Genomic DNA, 20,947 nt, shown 5'->3' on the forward strand with positions numbered 1-20,947 from the left:
CCTCCCTCAGGGGCTTCCCGGGACACCTTCATCCAGAAAATGGAAATGAGTTACCTCTTGGCTTCCCTGGGCCCGCAACCCGAGTCTGCTGGTGCAAACCCCGAGTCACCATGAAATCTCTTTCTTTTGTTCAAATGCGGTTTAAAAAAAATTATCTGTATCTGTTTTTATTTTTTTTTAACTCTTGGGGCATCTGGGTGGCTCAGTCGATTAAGAGTACGGCTCTTGACTTTGGCTCAGGTCACAATCTCACACTTCATGAGATCGAGCCCCATGTCGGGGTCTAGGCTGGCAGTGGAGAGCCTGCTTGGGATTCTCTCTTTCTCGCTCTCTGCCCTTCCCCCACTCACACACATGCTCTCACACCCTCTCAAAATAAATAAGTGAACATTAAAAAAAAAAAAAAAAAAAAAAAAAGAATGGCCGGACCCTGCTGACTGCATGGAAGGCATGTGTGTGGAGTGAGGGGCCCAGGGGTGCTCCTGGTGGTCTGGGCCCAGCAGGGCTACTGCCTTCTTGATATCGGGGCCCTGGGCCAGGGTTGAACTGAGCTCAGCTACTCAAGGCAATAGAAGGTAAGTACAGGCTGGGATTCTCAGCTCTGTTCAGGTGGAGAGGCATCTGGGCCATTGGGGCCCTCAGTCTTTTCATTGAGACTGAAGAGCCTGCCCCAGTGTCACCACCACCTGTATAATGCATATGCCAGGGACGTTGGGGGCAGCCTGTGCCAAGCTCTGGGGCGTCTATAGCCTCGGGACTGGGGGTTGGGTGTGAGTTGCTGTGCCCGGCAGCCCGGCTGAGCCAGGATTAAGCGTGTCCAGGGCTGGATGCGGGTTATGGCCAAAGCAAAGCTGGAGCCTCTGGGTGATACAGTAAGCAGTCCTGGGACCCGAGGCTTGGACAAGATCCACCGTGCAGAGTGATAGTCCTGGCAGAGGCTGTCCAGGGCTTAATCCACGGCTGTGGGTATTGTGGGCAGAGAATGCACTGGGTTCTTCAGGGACACCATGCTTAAGATGCTCTGGGGTCAGCTGGAACAATGTTTGAACCAGGTTCTAGAACCTCCAAGCCGTGCCACTTGCGGTAAGTTATGGCCGGTCACTGGGCCCGCTTCCTCCCCTTATAAGGGAATCTTTAAAGACAGACCCTCTCCTGCCAGAGAGTCGATGTAAAGGGTCCAGCTAGCATCTGGTACCTGACAGTTGCTCAGGAAACAGCAGCAGTTGACGTTAGGCTTCTCCAGGGACAGAGTACTGAGTCAGCCTCTGTGGACAAATAGAGGTGGGACAATTAGCCAGGAGAACCCTGACACGGAGAGGCAACTCAGGGCAAATTCTCTGGATCTATCATACTAGGACATGAGAAAAGCGGGGGAAGCGGGGGAGGATTCTCAGGGATATAGCCTGGGAGAGTCAGAGCATTAAACTGTGTCTCCTGGTCTCTCACGGCACCTGAACAAAGTAGCCCTCTGTGAGGGTGGAATGAATGAACAGAGAGGGTGGGTGATGAGTGACGTTTGTCTGACCGTCCTTTCCATTGGCTGAAGTTCTTCATGCAGCCACCAGAGGGCAGAGCTGACTTGCACATACCCTGTGGGCTGGCAAACGGGCTTCCTGTTGGGAGTTCTGAGTGCTCCATGGGGGATGACGAGCCTCAGGGCTCAGGGACCTCCCTCCTTCACCATGGAACAAGAGGCCATTCAGAGCCCCTGAGAGGTCAGGACTCCCTCCCCAATATTCCATCTCTCTAGAACAGGACAGTCCAGATGAGACAGATATTCATATATCAGTCTGACCAGATCTCTCGGGGCTTTGGTGTGCCTGTGCCCCGTCTTTGCCCAGGGAGTGCTCCCCATTTCTTCTTTGTTAGGAAAGTACTTTTCTCAGGGGTGAAGGATCATGCGCGTGAATCCTATCCCACGCAGGGCTTGCAACCAGGGTCTCTCGGCCAGGAGGTGTCTTTATGCCCATTTTAAAGGTATAAAAACTGAGTCCCATTGCAAGGTCATCGTTATCAATGAGACCAGAGCCCCAGTTGAGCGTGGGGTGGAATTCATCGTGTGTGTGCATTCTCCACGCGCCCCCTCCCCACCCCACCTTGGTGTGATAATGGCCGATGACCTTGATGGGAGATGGGGAAGGATGGCCGGGCACTCAGGGGCAGGGAGAAGAGGCGGCTGGCATCAGGCTCTGCTGAACTGGGAAAGGTGATGGCTGGGTCTAAAATACTTCTTCCTCTTACTGGGGGAGGGCTGCAGGGTTGGAAAGCAATCCTTGCATGAAGCCCCCAGGACCCTGCTGCTTGAGGACACAAGCCCATGTCCCCACCGCGGCCTAGCCTGTCATTCGTGGAGCTCTATAATCCCCTGTTCAGGATTGACCTGTCCACCTTGACCACAGTGGGCATGTAGGTGGCCGTGGGCTCCGGGACACATCCACTGAGGTGACCGAGGCTCTCTACTCCTCCCGAGCAAGAGGGAGACTCAGAGGGAGCCGGTGGCATCCTTTTCTCCAGGGCTGGTGGCCCCTCCCTGGGGAATTGGCCATTTTACACACACACACACACACACACACACACACACACACAACCCGACCCAGACACTCCTGTACTGACACAGGCAGAGACACACGTGGACAAACACACAGTTGATATGACATGTGTGTTCCCCACGCAACCCCTAACTCCCCAGACACAAAAGTCACACAGACACCCACAGACATGTCCTCAGGACATGGCTTAGGGACAGTGCTGCTGAATTGCCTGGACAAGGCTTCTCGGTGGAAGCACACGTGGCTAGTGGTCGATGTCCCTGCAGTAGTCCCCAGCCATCGTTGTCCTGAAGGCCCACGTTGAAAGTCCCTCCAGGCCTGGCCCCCAGCCTCGGGCAGTGTGGGGCCCAGGGCCCAGCGCGTCCCCTCAGGTCTCAGGTGGGAGCACGGCCACGTAGCTCGGAATTAGAGTCCCGGCTGTAGCAGAGACCAGGCCTGCCCTCGGTGTGCAGGGGGGGCTCAGTTCCTCTGGCTCCGGCCACATGTGAAGCACAAATCCAGTTTTTTCTATTTATATTCTTACTCATACTTTTTATATTAACACCATTCCCCGGAAAACCAAGATGTCTTCGCTTAAAGTTGCTTCGGGTAAGTGCTGATCGGAGGCTGGAGTCTTTGTTTGTTTGTAGAACCCCTGGGTCACTGACTGCCTGCTCTGGCCCCGACCCCAAGGCCCTCTGGCGTGACACACAGCATGGTCTCCTCGTTAGGGATAATACAGACGCCAGGAAAGCCCTGCTTCCCCCGGCGGAAGGTGAACCCTGAGCCGGTGTGTGGGTCCCTGACACCCTGTACGTGCGGGCAGATGTCCCCACACCGGTCCTTCTGCCAGGCCTCGGTGTGAATTACCACCCCTGTCTCCTCCAGAGCCTGCCCTGCCCTGTTCACCTGCCTCCTGAGTCCTTGCCCATGTCCTGTTCTGCCGCCCCTTCCTCACCGTGGGCATTCGCACCCCGGCTGGTACCAGGCAGGCACTCGGGAAATACCGGTGAAGTCCATCTGGTCTAGGAGGAGGGGTGGCACGGGCCTGGGATGAGAATGGCGGAAATGGTCAAGCCTTCTCGAAATCCACTGTGTGGCCCTCGCTTGACTGTTTCCTACAGTTCCTTGAATTGCGAGTACAGCAAAAAGAGAGGTGATATCCTTGAAAGTAGGTCCTTGGGATGCGACCCCGAGGGTGTGGCCAGAGCAGCCATCTGTCACTGCGGCCAGCTAACCATCTGTCACTGTGGCCAGCGGGCTCCGGAGGGTGGCAGTGGAGGAGGGGCCTCCGGCCGGGCGTCAGACCCACCACCGTGAACATCCTGGGTGGCGGCCAGGTGGGGCTGTGAGTCTCTGTCCTCATTGCCTCGTTTCTCTCTTCACCTCACGGGGGAAAGGGGGCTTTGCCGGGGGGGACTCACGGTGCTGACGCTGCTGGTGGCCAGAGAGAAGCCGTGCCTGAGAGATGCCCACCTTCAGGCCTCCGATGCAGGCCTCCGACGGCACGTTGGTGCTCCCAGGTTGAAGAGTCCGGGGGATGAGGGAGAGCCAGACAAGGGGACGGGGAGAGAGCGAGGCACTGGCCAGAGGGCAGGAGGTGTGAGGAGTCTGTGCCCAGGAGTGAGGTGAGGGCAGAGCTTCCAGGAAAGGGGGCACGGCCCGACGTGAGGTGATGCCGAAGGCCCGCGACGGCAGGCAGGGGCATGGCCCCCTGATTCGTCCCCAGGAGGTCTCGGGTGAACTGGATAGAGGCAGAGTAATTTAAAATAAGCATGTAGGGGCGCCTGGGTGGCTCAGTCGGTTGAGCGTCCGACTTCGGCTCAGGTCACCATCTCACGGTTTGTGGGTTCGAGCCCCGCATCAGGCTCTGTGCTGACCTCTTGCTCAGAGCCTGGAGCCTGCTTCAGATTCTGTGTCTCCTTCTCTCTCTGCCCCTACCCCACTCACGCTTTGTCTCACTCTGTTTCTCAAAAATAAATAAATGTGAAAAAAATTTTTTTTAATTTTTTTAAACATTTATTTATTTTTGAGACAGAGAGAGACAGAGCATGAACGGGGGAGGGTCAGAGAGAGAGAGGGAGACACAGAATCTAAAACAGGTTCCAGGGTCTGCGCTGTCAGCACAAAGCCCGACGTGGGGCTCAAATTCACAGACCGCGAGATCATGCCCTGAGCTGAAGTCGGATGTGTAACTGACTGAGCCACCCAGGTGCACCCCCAAAAAATTTTTTTCTTAAATAAGCATGGAGGAGGGCACCTGGGTGGCTCAGTCGGTTAAGCGTCTGACTTCGGCTCAGGTCATGATCTCATGGTTCATGAGTTCAAGCCCCGCATTGGGCTCTGTGCTGACAGCTTAGAGCCTGGAGCCTGCTTCAGATTCTGTGTCTCCCTCTCTCTCGACCCCTCTGCCCCCCACTCGTATTCTGTCTCTCTCTCTCTCTAAAAAATAAATAAAACATTAAATTTTTTTAAATGAATAAAAATAAAATAAGCATGAATCTGATTGCTCTCATATCTGACATAGTAAACTCAGTTCTCCTTCTGAATAAAATCCAAGGCCCCCCTGCACTGGCCAGTGCCCATCTTTCTCTCTCTGCCTTCATTCTGGGTTCTTCTTCCCCTCTCCCACCACACCCCAGCCGCCTTGGTCTTCTTTTGTTTCCCCAATAGGCCATGCTTATTCCTGTTCTAGGTCCTTTGCATATATCATTCTCTTTCTTTCTTTCTTTCTTTCTTTCTTTCTTATTTATTTATTTATTTAGAGAGAATTCTAAGCAGGCTCCATGCTCAGTACAGAGCCCGATGTGGAGCTTGATCCCATGACCCTGGGATCATGACCTGAGCTGAAATCAAGTTGGCTGCTTAACGGACTGAGGCAGCCAGGCGCCCCTCACATGCCGTTGTTTTTTGCCAGGGATGCTCTTGCGCTCCATTCAAATGGCCACCTGCCTCTCGCCCCGCAGGCTTCAGCTGAAATGTCACCTGTTCTGAGGGGACTCCTTTCCAGACACCCCTCCTAAAGTGGGTCCCCTAATGCTATCTTCTTCCTCCGAACACTTAGCTTCCTCCTGTGTGGCCCACACACGTGTCGCATATCCGCCCGCTTAGCCTGCCCACAGCCGCCCCTCCTAAGACCCAGGCCTCTTTGCATGGGGCCCCTCGCCCTTCCAAGTCAGCCTAAAGTCACTTCTTAGACAGATCTTGAACACACTAATATATTAACCCCAGTCCCATCTCTTGCTGTTGACACAGTAGGGGTTTCCTTTCCAGCAGTTACAAAGGGTGGAATTCGTATGGGGCAGCCTGTGACCGTGTGTACCCTGCCCTCTCCAAGGGACCCCAAGCGTGCCCCTTTCTGTCCACTGCAGATGACGGTATTCAGTGCCAGACCTGGATCCCACGAGGGGCTCAGTTCATCGTTTAGAAGGAAAGAGTCAATCATCAGCATTTCTCCCTGTCTCTCTCTGTCTCTCTGTCTCTGTCTGGGTCTGGGTCTCTCTCTCTCTCTCTCTTTCAGCAGCAGACCCCTCTTGGCTGTGTGTCCTGGGGGATGATAAGGACTCTTTATCGCATGCTGAATCAGGACACGCCCACAGAAGGTGGATCACACCCAAGCTTCTACAGGTAGAGTTTGCCAGATACAACACAGGATGCCCAATTAAACGGAAACGTCAGATAAACACAAATAATTTCTTAGTCTAAGTCCCAAATGTTGCATGTGACACACTTATATTAAAAAGTTATATGTTTCCAGGGTGCCTGGGTGGCTCAGCTGGTTAAGCATTTGACTTCAGCTCAGGTCACGATCTCACGGTTCGTGGGTTCGAGCCACGCGTTGGGCTCTGTGCTGACAGCTCGGAGCCTGGAGCCTGCTTCAGATTCTGTGTTTCCCTCTCTCTCCGCCCCTCCCCTGTTCATGCTCTGTCTCTCTCTGTCTCTCAAAAATAAATAAATGTTTAAAAAAATGTTGTCACCACAAAAAAGAAATGGCGAATATGTGAGGGGATGAAGGTGTTAACCCAAGCTACAGGGGCAATCATTTCACAATATGTGAGTTTCTCAACACCTAAGCTCGCACAGGGTTATATGTCAAGTATATTCCAATAAAGGCCAAAAAAAAAAAAAAAAAAAAAAGAGCCTAAAACATGATGTGCTTCTCCAGAGTTCAGAAGGCACACAAAATTGTATTAAAAATGCTGATGGTGGAGAGGAGGATGAAAGGCTATGCTGACAGAGTGTGAAGAAAAAAAACAAGTAATGTGAATTTTTAAACAAATTGGACTTTTTAGGTAATAGAAATAGATTCATTTGTCACGTAAATTATTTTTTTAAATGAAATGACATTTATTGCCAAGGCACCAATGTGTGTGTGTGTGTGTGTGTGTGTGTGTGTGATGTGTTGACGATCTCGGGAAACAATAGCCTGAATTCTCTTTTCCTTCATGTTGTCGAGCTATCCCCTGGATTCCTGAGATTAGACCTTGACTATATGGTTAGCTAGTAAATTAGCTTCTCGATCTCTTTGTCTGTAGGTACAAGCAACATAAGCCCATCCCCCTGACTGTGAGAATATTATGGCAGAGGATTTAAAATGGATGAAAAGAGAGGTGGGTAATAAATAACGCTGCGCGGGTGCCCCAGGAAATTCAGGAAACCTCCTTCAGCCTCAGCTGACTTAATTCTCAAGTGAGGATTTACTTCCTGTAGATCTCAGAGACTTTTTGTGATGATCCAAACTGACTGCTAGGGGGCGCCTGGGTGGCTCAGTAAGTAAGCATCCGACTTTGGCTCAGGTCACCTTATGATGGTTCCCCTTGAGTTCAAACCCTGCATCAGACTCTCTGCTGTCAGTGCAGAGCCTGCCTTTGGATCCTCTGTCTCCCAATCTCTCTGCTCCTCCTCCACTCATGCTGTCTCTCTCTCTCTCTCTCAAAAATAAGTAAAACATTAAAAAAAAAAAAAAAAAAAACAGACCTAGAAAATTCACAAAACCTCCTTCAGCCTCAGCTGAAGGAATTCTCAAGTGAGGATTTACTTCTGTACATCTCAGAGAGCTTTAGGGATGGATGATCCAAAATGATAGCTGGCTCCAGGCAGCCCTACGGACTCCTTACTCAACTAGAACCCAGGCAGCGGGAGAGGACGGGGTGGTGAGGAGTTTCCTGAGCAGTAATTCAGTAGAGGTGTCACATCTGCCTGGAAGTGCTCACCCAGACCTCAAGGGTTGGCCCATCCTTCCGGAAGTGTTCGCTTTCTGGCTCCAACCACGGTGAGTGAGGAGATGACCGCACGGGAAGGTGTCCTGTCACGGGGAGGACAGGGTGGAGTGAAGGTGGCTTCGTATGGGCCGCCAGGCCCCGGCAGGGTGAAGAGAGTGTCCTCACAAAGAGGGTGTCCCGGAACAGGGCTCAGAACCAAGAGAAACAAATGTGTTTTAAGGGGGAGGACAGTTTGGGTGATGACCTCATTATTAGCAACGTGCTGGCACATTCTCTGTAAATCATGTTTTTAAATTCTCTACGGATAACGCACCCCCCATCACCTGTATCCTGAGGTGACAGCTGCCCCATCCTCCTCCGTCTGGCCTGTGTTTGGTGTGCCTCAAGCATGAATCCACGCTGAGATGAATACATACGTGAAATAAAAAGGGCAAGTTTGAGGAGAAGTGGGATCTTTATGCAGTACTGGAGTAGTTTCCACAGAAGGGGTATTAGTGCAAAAGACAGACAGAGCTAACGGTATGGGAGGAAAGTCTGGCCCACACCGTCTTAACCACATGATCCGAGTGACGTCGTCGTTACTGAGCTGAGTTGAAACCGGGGCACTGGCTAGAACACAGCATCGTTTTCGGATGTTCCTGCCGGTGTTGCAGGACCTGACTCTAATCCTGAGGCAATACATCAGAAAAACAGAAACCGAGAGACATCCTCAACTAACCTGTTATCACCAAAAAGTGTCAAGGTCCTGGAAGTGAAGGAAAGACTTTGGCACTGTTTCAGATTTCAGGAGATGAGACATGAATACTCAATGGAACACGCAATCTCAAACTGGAAGCTTTTGCCATAAAGGACACTACTGGGGGGCATTTGGCAAATTTTGTGCAGGGCCTGAAGGTTACGTGGAGTTATGGTATCAGTGTTAATTTTTCTTTTCCTTCTTCCCTCCCTCCCTCCCTCCCTTCCTCCCTGCCTCCCTTCTTCCCTCCCTCCCTCCCTCCCTTCCTCCCTTCCTCCCTCCCTTACTCCCTCCCTCCCTTCTTCCCTCCCTCCCTTCTTCCCTCCCTCCCTTCCTCCCTCCCTTCCTCCCTTCTTCCATTCCTCCCTCCCTCCCTCCCTTCTTCCCTTCCTCCCTCCCTCCCTCCCTCCCTCCCTTCTTCCCTTCCTCCCTCCCTCCCTCCCTCCCTTCCTCCCTCCCTCCCTCCCTTCCTCCCCCCCTTCCTCCCTTCCTCCCTTCTTCCCTTCCTCCCTCCCTTCTTCCCTCTCTCCCTCTCTCCCTTCCTCCCTCCCTCCCTCCTTTCCTCCCTCCCTCCCTCCCTCCCTTCCTCCTTTCTTCCCTCCCTCCCTTCCTCCCTCCCTTCCTCCCTTCCTCCCTTCTTCCCTTCCTCCCTCCCTTCTTCCCTCTCTCCCTCTCTCCCTTCCTCCCTCCCTCCCTCCCTTCCTCCCTTCTTCCCTCCCTCCCTCCCTTCCTCCCTCCCTTCCTCCCTTCTTCCCTCCTTCCCTCCCTCCCTCCCTTCTTCCCTCCCTCCCTCCTTTCTTCCCTCCCTTCCTCCCTTCTTCCCTTCCTCCCTCTCTCCCTCTCTCCCTTCCTCCCTCCCTCCCTCCCTTCCTCCCTTCCTCCCTTCTTCTCTCTCTCTGCCTCTCTCTCTTTTTTTGTGGCAGAAAGGCATTCAGAACGCTCCAGACAGGAGAGAAATCATGATCAAAGAGACACAGGAAAAGCACCTCCAGTTTGGGGAACTTGGAGCATTCTCTGTCAGAAAGTTGCAGAAGGGGAAGGGTCAGGGCCCAGGTAATGAGACGAAGAATGAGGTAACGACGGATCATTTTATGAGACTTTCGGATGCCACATTTTAAAATATCGGCATCAAGCGGCACAAATGACTTAAAGGATGAAATAATATTTAAATATTTTAAAAACAGTATTTGCATCCGTGTGGATTTCTTGACCTTGATGACTACATCGAGGTTGTAGAGGCAAACCTGTCCGTGTGAAAGACAAATTAAAGACCGGGATGACGGAGTGTCCTGTTGGCAACCTGGTCTCATGGGCTCAGGAAAAAAAAAAAAAAAATAGTACTGTGCCTGCAGTTTTTCTGTAAGCTTGCTATTGCGACAAAATAATAATTTAAGAAAGCAAATCAAGGCTCAAAGAGTTATATAACACGACCAAGGCCACGTGGATAAAGTTATATAACATGACCAAGGCCACATGGATGATACGTGGCTGGCCCAAACTGCAACGCAGGTGCGTCTGACTTGTAAATCCCCACCCTCCCCGACGTGGCCCTGGACAGCCCCGCTGCCTCCCCCAAGTCCTTCTATTTCTACCCAACAAGACCCCTGTCCCTGTTCCTTCACCTGCAGAACAGTCGTCCCTCACCCAAACCGCGTTGAGGTCCTCCCGACGGAACTGTTTTCCCCTACCCAGCCCTGTGCTGGCTCCAGCTCCCCCATCCCGCCAGCCAGCACGGCACCCACGGTGGGACCGCACAGCAGGCAGCCGCAGGGCTCCGGGGGAGCTCTGGCTGTTCTCGCACTCTTCCCAAAGACCCCGAGATTTCTCAAACCGCTTACAAGAAAGCACGGTGATTTTTTCTTGCCTTGGCTCCCATTGTTAGCACCCCTACAGGTAGAGATTCCCTGCTGATCGGGTGCCTTGAATCGGGGATCTCGTCACTTACGGCTTCATATGCTCCTCTGTCACTTAATCTCCATTGCAGCTTACCAGACATCACCCGTGGCCAAAACCAGAAACTGCTGCTCTCCTGTGACTTCCAGGCACGGCCCTGCCTCCCCACAGCTGAGCCTGCCAGGACAGAGGAAAGGGGAACATGGAAAGGGTTTTCCTGCGACTCCGATCCATGTGCCCACTGACTTAGCCACGGGCTCCAGAAGCAGGAGCTGTGAGGCTGGGGTGGGGAGTAGGGGATGTGTATGGGCCGCTCGGTGGTGAGGCATGTCCCATGACATACACTTTGTCCTAGTTCCACCTGACCACCCTCTTCTTAAGCCATGGCCTCTGTACTGCCTGGAACCAAATGGCCCCCTCCCAAGAGCTGAAGAGGCTCTGGAACCGGAATGGCCCCCGGAAGGAGTCACATGGAGACATTCCCGTAGGTCTTCGCTCCCCTGGGAACAGAGTACAACCCTGGTATGTCGTCTCCTGCTGGTGGGCATCTGGGGGATGGTGGTGGTGGTTCTACGAATGTGTCACCAGCCAGGACGGGGCCGAGGCCCAGGAGGGAGAAGGCTCCCTTTGCTGCGTGCCCCCGCCGGTGCCTATGTAAGTGTTCTCCCCTTTCACTGCTGGGGAAGTCAGAGTCCCACCCCATGAGACATTTCCCTGCTTACGGGCCTGGAGTTTCTCTTTAGCCGGTTTTCTAAGTGCCCCTCCAGCCTGAGTGCCCTGAGAGGGAATGTTGCTGTGTAAACAAGATGGCCGCTTCCTGACTGGCCCTTCCCCAAATAGAGGCCCTTGTGACAGGAGCCTCTCTGGGGTGGAGAGGAAGCCTGGTAGCCTGCATCCATATAAATGGTGCTGCCCACCTCTCCACTCTGACCTGAAGGCAGAGATCCCCGTGGGCTCTGTTGGATGGGTAAGTTTAGCCCCATCCTGTCTTACCCAGTGCACGGGTTACAGGCCATGAGAGCCAGCCCAGCAATCACAAACACAACTAAGGGTCAGCCTGGGAAGAAGGGGGCCTCCGCATGCACCACGGGGAGGTGTTCCCAGAATCATAACTATGGATGCAGGAAGATGGGCTTGAGAATATCCTTATACTCCGCCATGCTCCTCGGCCAGATCCACTGTCCCTGGAAACTCCCTGCCAGTGAAGGAGAGGACAGCCTGCCAAGGAGAAGGGGACTCCCCAGCAGCAGGGGTGGGGGGTGGGTGGGATGTCCTATCATCGACACTGGTCATCTATTGTTTATCCTCAGGAACATGGCCCCTGAGACCCCGCAAGAGGGTAGCTGAGAGTATAGGAACAGAGGGAGTGAACCCCAAAGCCTGAGAGGGACAGGTCAGGATTGTCTCCAGGGCGCAGAAGTTTTAGCAGAAGTCAGGACAGGTGACACGAGTTCCTGCGGTCACACAGCGAGGTATGACCAGAGATTGCATTAGAAGCCAGGCCCCCTGACAGCCCAGGCCCTCCCCACCAGCCCAGGTGCCACACGGCCTCCAGCCCGAGAGGTGAGGCATGAGACTGCAGAGGAGGCCGGGGGTTTCCAAGGATAGTTGGGGTCTTTCTCAAAGTCCTGTCTGTACCTGCCCGAGCCCTCGGGCCTGGCCCTGTGCCTGAATCTTGACAAAGCCCAGCAAGGGGGAAACCTTTGCAGATGCTTCAGATGGGCCGGTGGCCCTTTCTTTCCGCAGGAGGAACCACTGCAACAGAAGCCATGTTGCTGTCCTCTTTGGTCCTTACTCTGGCCTTGCTGATGGCTTCCGGCACGGAGTACAAGGTGAAGGAGGTCTGTATCGGAAATCCTGGCATCCCGGGCACTCCTGGATCCCACGGCCTGCCGGGCAGAGATGGGAGAGACGGCATCAAAGGAGACCCTGGGCCTCCAGGTACTGAGTGAGAGGCCCGAGCCTCAGCCGAGGGACAGTGACCTGCCTTCAGGAGGCCCACCCGTCCAGGGCTCTGGGCTGGTCCAACGGTCGGCCGGATGGTGGGCGCGGCGGGCGGTCCCTGGGGGGCCTTAGACTAGAGCAGCCCTGGAGAGTCTACCCTCAGAGTGCCCATGAGGTGACAGGTGAGTCAGCTCGGCTGATAAGGGAGGTCACTTCACATCAGCCCCAGCCCAGCTGTGGGTGGTGGATATGACAGATCAGTGTCCCCTTCTCTTTCCAGGCCCGATGGGCCCGCCTGGAGGAACACCAGCCTACTCCGGGCCTAATGGGCTGACGGGAGCCCCTGGCGTCGCTGGAGAGCGTGGAGTACAGGGGGAGCCTGGCGAGAGAGGCCCTCCAGGTGAGCGGGCCGCATCCACACGGGCACCGCGCCCACGTGACCAGCTACATGCGGGATGATGGGGATCAGACAGAACCGTGGAGGTCCCCGAAAGTCATGGCGCTCAACCTAAGTGAGAGAAGATGAGGCCGGGGAGAGGAGCCGGAGATGCCTAAGTAGTGCGCCACAGGGAGGGACTGTGGGTGCCGAGGGTGCTCCACACATCGGGATGGGCAGGGTGTCAGGGGTGGGGTGGGGACAGCATGGGAGGCAGGGAAGGCACTTCCTAGGGCTGAGGCACTGGGGGGCATTGTGAAAGGTGTAGGGAGCTAGGTGGGGTCCAGGCAGATGAGGTGAATGGGAGCCCCCCACACAGAGCGGAACTCCAAAGCTCAGAGCGGTGACCAAGGTCAATCAGGAGGCTGCAGAAAGAGCCAGGTTTGCTTTTGGTGGAGGGTGAGGGAAGGGAGCTTGCGTCCAAACCGGAAAAATCCATAGGAGTGGGCAGACAGAGCCATTAAAGGACAGGCAGGAAAGACGCGCAGGGAGGGGTCCAGCAGGTGCAGGGCTGCGTCAAAGGATGCAGCGCGTGTGGACACATACTCCAGGGCCTGAGTGGTGGGGACGGACAAGCAAAGGGCAGAATGCCAGGCTTGCAGCTGGCAGCATGCCTGCTTGGCAGCTAGTGGGGGGGGGGGTGTTTGTTGGCTCGCCCTCATCTTGGGTGGGAATCTCTTCACAGGGCTTCCAGCTTCTCTAGATGAGGAGCTCCAAACCACACTCCGTGACTTGAGACATCAGATCCAGCAGGCCATGGGAGGTAAGGGGGCTCCCCAGGGCCTCTAGCACAGAGGGTCTCCCATAAGTTCCTCTGCTGCCCAGCATCAGGCTCCAGAACCTAGAGCCTTTTTTTAAGTTTATTTATTTATTTTGAGAGAGAGAGGGACAGAGAGAGGATGCATGAGCAATCAAGGAAGAGGCAGAGAGAGAGAGAGGGAGAGAGAGAGAATCCCAAGCAGGCTCCATGTTGTCAGTGCAGAGCCCAACTCGGGGCTCGATCCCACGAACTGTGAGATCATGACCTGAGCCAAAATCAAGAGCTGGACGCTTAACAGAATGAACCACCCAGGTGCCCCCAGACCCTAGAGACTTGACAGACAGGTCTTGGGGGAAAAGAATGAAACTTTCCCTTTCCTGATGTCTTTGAATGACTCAGAAAGCCAGAGGTAGACACAGATCAGTTCCCTATGTCAGGGGAGTGCAAGGTCTCTGCCTATGTTGCTTTCTGTCGAGCCCCAGGAAAATGCAGTTGTTAAATGGGTGGAAAATAAGTAGGTGTTAAATGGGTGAACAAATGAATGGGATGACGAGAGCATGGAGGGGAATTTGGGAAGACTAGGGTTGGTAGAGGGAGGAGAGGCAGAGAGGGTGTGAAAGCCGAGAGCCCGAGTGAGGGAAGGGACTTAGATCTAGAGTGGTCTGTGGCCTGACTCGGTTCTTCTGCTCCAGTCCTAAGTTTGCAGGAGTCCATGCTGGTAGTGGGAGAAAAGGTCTTCTCCACCAATGGGCAGTCGGTTAATTTTGATGTCATTAGAGAGTCATGTGCCAGAGCAGGTGGCCGCATTGCTGTCCCGACGAGCCCAGAAGAGAACGAAGCCATCGCCAGCATCGTGAGGAAGCACAACACTTACGCCTACCTGGGCCTGGAGGAGGGCCCCAGCCCTGGAGACTTCTGCTACCTGGATGGGGCCCCCGTGAATTACACCAACTGGTACCCAGGGGAGCCCAGCAGTGGGGGCAAAGAGAAGTGCGTGGAGATGTACACAGACGGGCAGTGGAATAACAAAAACTGCCTGCAGTACCGCCTGGCCATCTGTGAGTTTTGAGCGGGCGCCCAGGCCACAGGATAGATAGGGCCCTGCCTTGCCTTTCGGCCTCCATCCTGAAGATGCACCTGATCTCTGAGATGCTCCTTTTCAACAAAATTGTATTTGTGGCTGTTAGGGCGGGAGGCATGCTTAGCCACTCCACTCCCCCGACAGGCCCTGAATCCCCACCCACATCATGAATCAGTCTGACACTCCCCCTGAGCCCTTCCCGGTAATGCATTCTGGGCCCCGCTCCTAACTTTGCCCTTTGGAAGAGACAGAGACTTCCTTCTTCCTCTTCTTGTCCAGTCCCTTCATTTCTAAATAATTTTTTTTTTTCAACGTTTTTTTATTTTTATTTTTGGGACAGAGAGAGACAGAGCATGAACAGGGGAGGGGCAGAGAGAGAGGGAGACACAGAATCGGAAACAGGCTCCAGGCTCCGAGCCATCAGCCCAGAGCCTGACGCGGGGCTCGAACTCACGGACCGCGAGATCGTGACCTGGCTGAAGTCGGACGCTTAACCGACTGCGCCATCCAGGCGCCCCAAGTCCCTTCATTTCTAGATGGCAACAGTGAGGCCCCGGGATGGAAGTTCCCTCCAAAATCACACAGAAGGTGGCTGCTTCCTGGCTTCCCCTACTCTTAACTCTGCAGACTACCACCTGCCCAGCCCCATCAAGATTTAGCAGTTCTGGTCAAGCATAATGATAGAGACAGGTGGAATTCTGGGGAATTCCAAATGCGGGAGCTAAGGACCCATTTGGGATTATCCGGTCTCTGTCTCCGTGAGGTCAGAGGGCAAGGTGGTGTCCCAGCGTGGTGGAGGCCAACCTAACCCTGACGATTGGCACGGATTATCCACTTCCTTGAGTCTTGGGTTGCCTGCTCAACTCCCTGACCTAAAAGCAGCCAGTTTACATCACTAGGGAAGATCTCATCCCTGACCCCAGACATAATCCAAGCTCCTTCCTGCCGATGGACATATCCCCACACCGTTTTGGGTCTCCGTAAGTTGCTCACACCATCCACACCACGAGCTATTTATCGAGCACGTAAATAGTGTATGTGCCGAGTCTGGGTACCCAGAAACTTGCCAAGCACTTCTAATACACCTTTTGGAGTATGATTTCATCTTTACCCAACACCATAGGCCCAGCCTTATTTTCCCCATTTTTATACAAGGACACTGAAACTTAGAGAAGTTAAGTGTTTTGAGTTTTATTACTTGGGGCAAGTGGCAGAGGCTGGATTCACACCTATCTACCTGGACCTGAGGTTTATGCTCACAACCACGTCACCTCTTGCCGGACAGAGGCGATTTCCGTGTAATAAATCATGACTGCGTTAACGTGAGTTTTCATTGCTTTGGTTTCAAGAAATAACACGTTCCCGGGTGCTTGGGTGGCTCAGTCATTAAGCATCTTACTTCAGCTCGGGTCATGATCCCACGGTTGGTGACTTAGAGTCCCTCACTGGGTGTGCTCGAGCCCTTAATTGGGTGAACATGAACCCCATTTCAGGTGAGCCCTGCTTCTCTCTCTCTCCTTCCTTCTCTCTCTCTGCCCCTCACTCACCTGTGCCCTCTCTCTCTCTCAAAAAAAAAAAAGAAAGAAAGAAAGAAAGAAAGAGAGAGAGAGAAAGAAAGAAAAGAAAGAAAGAAAGAAAGAAAGAAAGAAAGAAAGAAAGAAAAAAAGAAAAAGAAACAACACATTTCTGTATTTTTGTAAATCAAATGAACTCTGGTTCCAAGCCCCCACTTGCTGAAAAATGGACCGTTGGGGTCTCAGGTAAATGCCTTCTTTGTTGGATGGGAGAGGTGACCTGCTTCCAACTGGTGCAGCTGTATGTTGTACACACATATGGTACGAGCATATGGTGAGCTACAAAAAACACCTGGAAGAACATATGGGCGTCGTCATTGAGGGCTGGTGTTAAGATAATGCCTGATCTAAGTCCTCATGGTCCCTTGGTGGGTGGTAATATCACGCCTTCCATTTTCCGCTTAGCCACCTGGATGTTTTCCATAGCCCAAAGACGATGGCATTCGGGGCTCTGTCCCAGCCTCTGTGAGCCACCTCAGCCTCAGGTCTACATGAAAAGGGACCGAGTCCCCGTGCTCCAGGGATGTGTGGGAATCAGACTGCGTCTCTACTTGCTTGAGGGGGCAGGAGACACGTATGTGCCCCATCTCCAGAAAGGTCCCCCCTTCTCCTACCTTTACATCTTCAAATGCTCTCGCTCACTGCATCTTTTCTTGGGCAAAAGAGAGCTGTGGATCAAACCCCACCAGCCCAGGTGGAAATGAGTCGAAATATTTCTCATCTTTCTTAAATGTTAAGTTTTAATCGGGCCACCCTACCACGTGGGCTTAGGGCCCAGCATACGAATTATTGGGGCTTCCCCAAAATTCAAAAAAGCAAAAAAGGGAAGCATATTGTTGCTATTTTATAGACGAACAATCTAAGCCTCTGGCAATTGATGTCTTTCTTCTCCTTTCTTCTTAGTGTTATTTTTATTTACTTTATGGTTTTATTTGCTATGGTTACTGTATTATTTTTTACCACTTTAAAGTAAGTATCCCTGGTTTATAAGGAAGCTATTGATTTTTTGTTGATCTTATATACAAACATCTTTTTGGATTCTCATTTTGCCCTTAATATTTTTGATATAATTACCTTATATTTTGTAAATTCTATGAATGTTGTTACAGATGACAGAAATTCTGCCCGTTCCTTATAATATTTATATGTCTTAAACATCATTTTAATCTTCTGTATGGGCCAAGAGCCCCCATACATTGTTGAAGATGCTCAATGATAAATATCTTTTGGGGGCACTAAGGGTATACGGAAAACCATTAATAATAGCATGTGTTAACTTAATCTGTTAACATTGAAAGTCATTTATCGCGGTTAAGTCATTTCCCACACCTGGGTACTGGCATCTAGAGCCCACAGATGAAAATAAGAGGTTTTACGTGCCTCACCATTTAAGGTTGGAGAGACATCCCAGGAATGGCACCATGGAACCTGAGAGGGCTCACCATGGGTGGTTTGGTGATTCTCCTCCTTTTGGTCAGTATAAGAAGGACTAAAGAGGGGAAAGGAGGGCGACCCACCTTGGATGCCATACCTACTTCCATAGTGGAAACTATCCCTTCCATAGGCATGGGGAGGGGACTCTCCTAGCCTCCTAATCTTAGCGAGTAGGGATGCCCAAATTGCTTTGCCTTCCCTGGAATGCGAAGGGGGAAATTTTCCTGTTCTACAATCGCTGATGTGCTGACCCGGCTGGGGCACGGGGAGGTGGAGGGGAGAACGGACCCGTGAGCAGGAGTGTTCCAGGGCAATGTGGATTGCCACCACCTGGATAGGGTTTCCCAGGGCCTGTATGAATGTCAGTGTCATGGAAGCAAGCCAGGTTTAAACTCTACTTATGAGCAGGTTGCCCCTGGGAACACGAAGAACAAGAACCTCTGAAGTGAAATATCCACTGACCTGATGTTAAGGGTAGGGAGCACACAGCTGGAGGCTCTCACAGAATCCTTTCTTGAAGACCCAGCTTCTGAGAGGAACTGTCATTGGGAATCAGTCATACAAAGGGATCTAACAAGCAGTCAGGGGCGGGCTAAGAAGCAGCAGTGTCCCCACTGACATGTGGTTCCTCCCGCGAGTGGCTATTGCCCACCTTTGGCACCATCATTCTCTCCACCCCCTACCTGCTCAGGGAAGCAAGAGAGAAGGCCACTGCCCACCCTTCGCTTCAAGAAACCCCAGCCTCAAGCCTGGCCCACACCCTCTGGCCAGCATGGTGATGAATCACAGGTGAAATGGAGATCCCAGTGACAAAACTGGAGGCCGATCATCATTTGGACTGGGTCTTAAATCAGCCCTATAGGGGCACCTAGGTTGCTCAGTTGGTTGAGCATCTGACTCTTGATTTCAGCTCAGGTCATGATCCCCAAGTCGTGGGATCAAGCCCCACATCGGGCTCCACACTGAGTGTGGAGCCTGCTTGGGATTCTCTCTCTCTCTCTCTCTCTCTCTCTCTCTCTCTCTCTCCCCCCCAAAATAAAATAAAATAAAATAAATAAAGTAAAGTAAAATAAAATAAAATAAAATAAAATAAAATAAATCAGCCCTAGAAAGTTTGCATTGCCGGCATCTGGGGGAAAAAAAGTATGAAAAATTGTAAGACCATGTATTAGTTTTGAGAACAGGGTGAGCTTCAAGCTTCCAGATTGTGCACATCTGCATTAAGACTCTCAATCAAACTTGTTATATATTAAATTAGTTACATGGATTTGTTTTTTGATATTGAACCATCCTTCCATTCCTGGGATACACCTTACTTGGTCAAATTAGTGGCCGATACTCTCATCACACTTACTTGGTGCCAGATTCTACACTTGGGTTAACTCATGTAATCCTCATCGACCCTGCTATGGAGATGCTGTTATTATCCCCAACTTACAAATAAGAATATTGGGGCACACAGAGGTTAAAGTGCTTTGCCAAAGGTCATGCGGCCAGTTCAAGGAGGACTTGGGCCATGAATACAGGAAGTCAGATTCCAGAGACTGTGCTATTAACCAGGGATGCAGGGCTGGACTTTAATAGTTACTTCTGGCTTTCAGGTGGGTTTGTGTGTGCTCCACATCATCTAATTATTCTGATATTAGTGGTAGCGGGGACATATTCTTCCCATGATTGGAAAAGCCAAGAAGAGGCCGGATTCAACCTGCACGTGCATTTAAAGCACCGCTCCTTTGTGTCTGCTCACCCTCACACGGCCGAGCCAAATATCACAGGGGTTGGGATGTAGGGGACTCTACATATCCCAGTGGAGGCTCTGCAAAATACCATGGCCAAGGGCATGGATATAGAATTCTATGACACGGAGAAGTAAAATAGCAGGAACAATGATCCAAACTACCATGGTCAGATTTGCCAAGATTATTTATTGTGTTTTTGCAAAGAATCATTTTTAAAAATTGTATTATTAGCTTCAGAGTGATTTCTTTATTCTACTTCATTCATTTCATTATTTAAATCTTTCTTTCTCCTTCCTTCCTTCCTTGCTTCCTTCCTTCCTTCCTTCCTTCTTTCCTTCCTCTTCCTCCCTCTTCCTTCCTCCTTCCTTCCTTCCTTCCTTCCTTCCTTCCTTTCCTTCCTTCCTTTCTTTTCTTTTCTCTTCTCTTCTCTTCTCTTCTCTTCTTTTCTTTTCTTTTCTTTCTTTACCATCTTTTTAAAAATATCAATTCATCAGGGCACCTGGGTAGTGCGGATAGTTGAACGTCCGACTCTTGATTTCAGGTCAGGTCATGATCTCATGGTTCTTGGGTTCAAGCCCCACATCAGGCCCTGCGCCGACAATGCAGAGCCTGCTTGGGAATCTCTCTTTCTCTCTCTGTCCTTTCCTTGCTCGCTCTTTCTCTCAAAATAAATAAGTAAAACTTAAAAATAATAAAAAATGAAAAATATCAATTCATCTGTAACACAGAGTCAACCATACTTGGAGGACTAGCTTTGAGGCTTGTTGTACCAGGCAGCTTTCTTTCTGCTTATTTCCTGCTGTGTTGGGTGATTTTCACAAAATGAACTCAAGCTTACCTGATCTCCAACTGAGAAAATCCTGAGGTGCCCAGGATGCACGTCCCTATGGTGCACCAGGTTGTGATGAGCTGAAACTCATCTTGAAACTCAAGATGAAAAATCATGTTTCATCTTGACCTTAATAACAAAATTCAATAATAATCATGGGGGCACCTGGGTGGTTCAGTCAGTTAAGCGTCCGACTCTTGATTTCCGCTCAGGCTGTGAGATTGGAGCCCTTGAGTGGGGCTCTGCTTAGGATTCTCTCTCTACCTCTCTCTCCGCCCCTCCCGACTCATTCTGTTCCCCCCAAAATAAATAAACCTTAAAAAATCATCATCGTCATCATAGCAGAATAATAATAATAGCATACATTAAAACACAGACCTACAAGAGGACAGACGTAAGAATATGCATCTTCAAGGGAAGACCTTCCCCACCGGAGTTAAGGCTTTCTTATTGTCCCTCTGCTCATCCCTCCCTCCTCCAGTCGTGTTCTCTCCCCTACTTCCCAAGCCACCTTTCCTCCAGTCTGGAGCATGTAGGGTTCTGGTTTTATGTAATTCTCTCGGTTTTAAATTCCCACCTTTCTGGGAGGTCTGCCCATTTGCTGCATGGGTTGAAAAGTGTTTGTCCTCTGAGCTCGGGGCCCTTCAAAGTTGTGTCAATGGCACCAGGAAACACAGCCCTGAGAGGGGTCTTCTGTACGATGGGCCCCAGGAATCTGGGAGTCACAGCGCATAGTGACCTTGAGTACACAGAGCTGAAGACCCTTGAGAA

General features: G+C 51.6%; 1 protein-coding gene across 1 annotated transcript; it reads left to right on the plus strand.

Annotated features, from left to right (window-relative positions):
- Nucleotides 1-11,222: 11,222 nt before the first annotated feature.
- On the plus strand, nt 11,223-14,756 carry LOC132685242 (pulmonary surfactant-associated protein A-like). Its single transcript, XM_060642350.3, has 5 exons — nt 11,223-11,346; nt 12,126-12,320; nt 12,604-12,723; nt 13,445-13,522; nt 14,212-14,756. Exons 1-5 carry the CDS (start codon nt 11,343-11,345, stop codon nt 14,586-14,588), a joined length of 774 nt encoding a protein of 257 aa, XP_060498333.3. The 5' UTR covers nt 11,223-11,342; the 3' UTR covers nt 14,589-14,756.
- Nucleotides 14,757-20,947: the final 6,191 nt, after the last annotated feature.

This window comes from Panthera onca, chromosome D2 (genome assembly GCF_046562875.1).
Source record: "Panthera onca isolate mPanOnc1 chromosome D2, mPanOnc1 haplotype 2, whole genome shotgun sequence".
In the NCBI taxonomy this organism is placed as follows: domain Eukaryota; kingdom Metazoa; phylum Chordata; class Mammalia; order Carnivora; family Felidae; genus Panthera; species Panthera onca.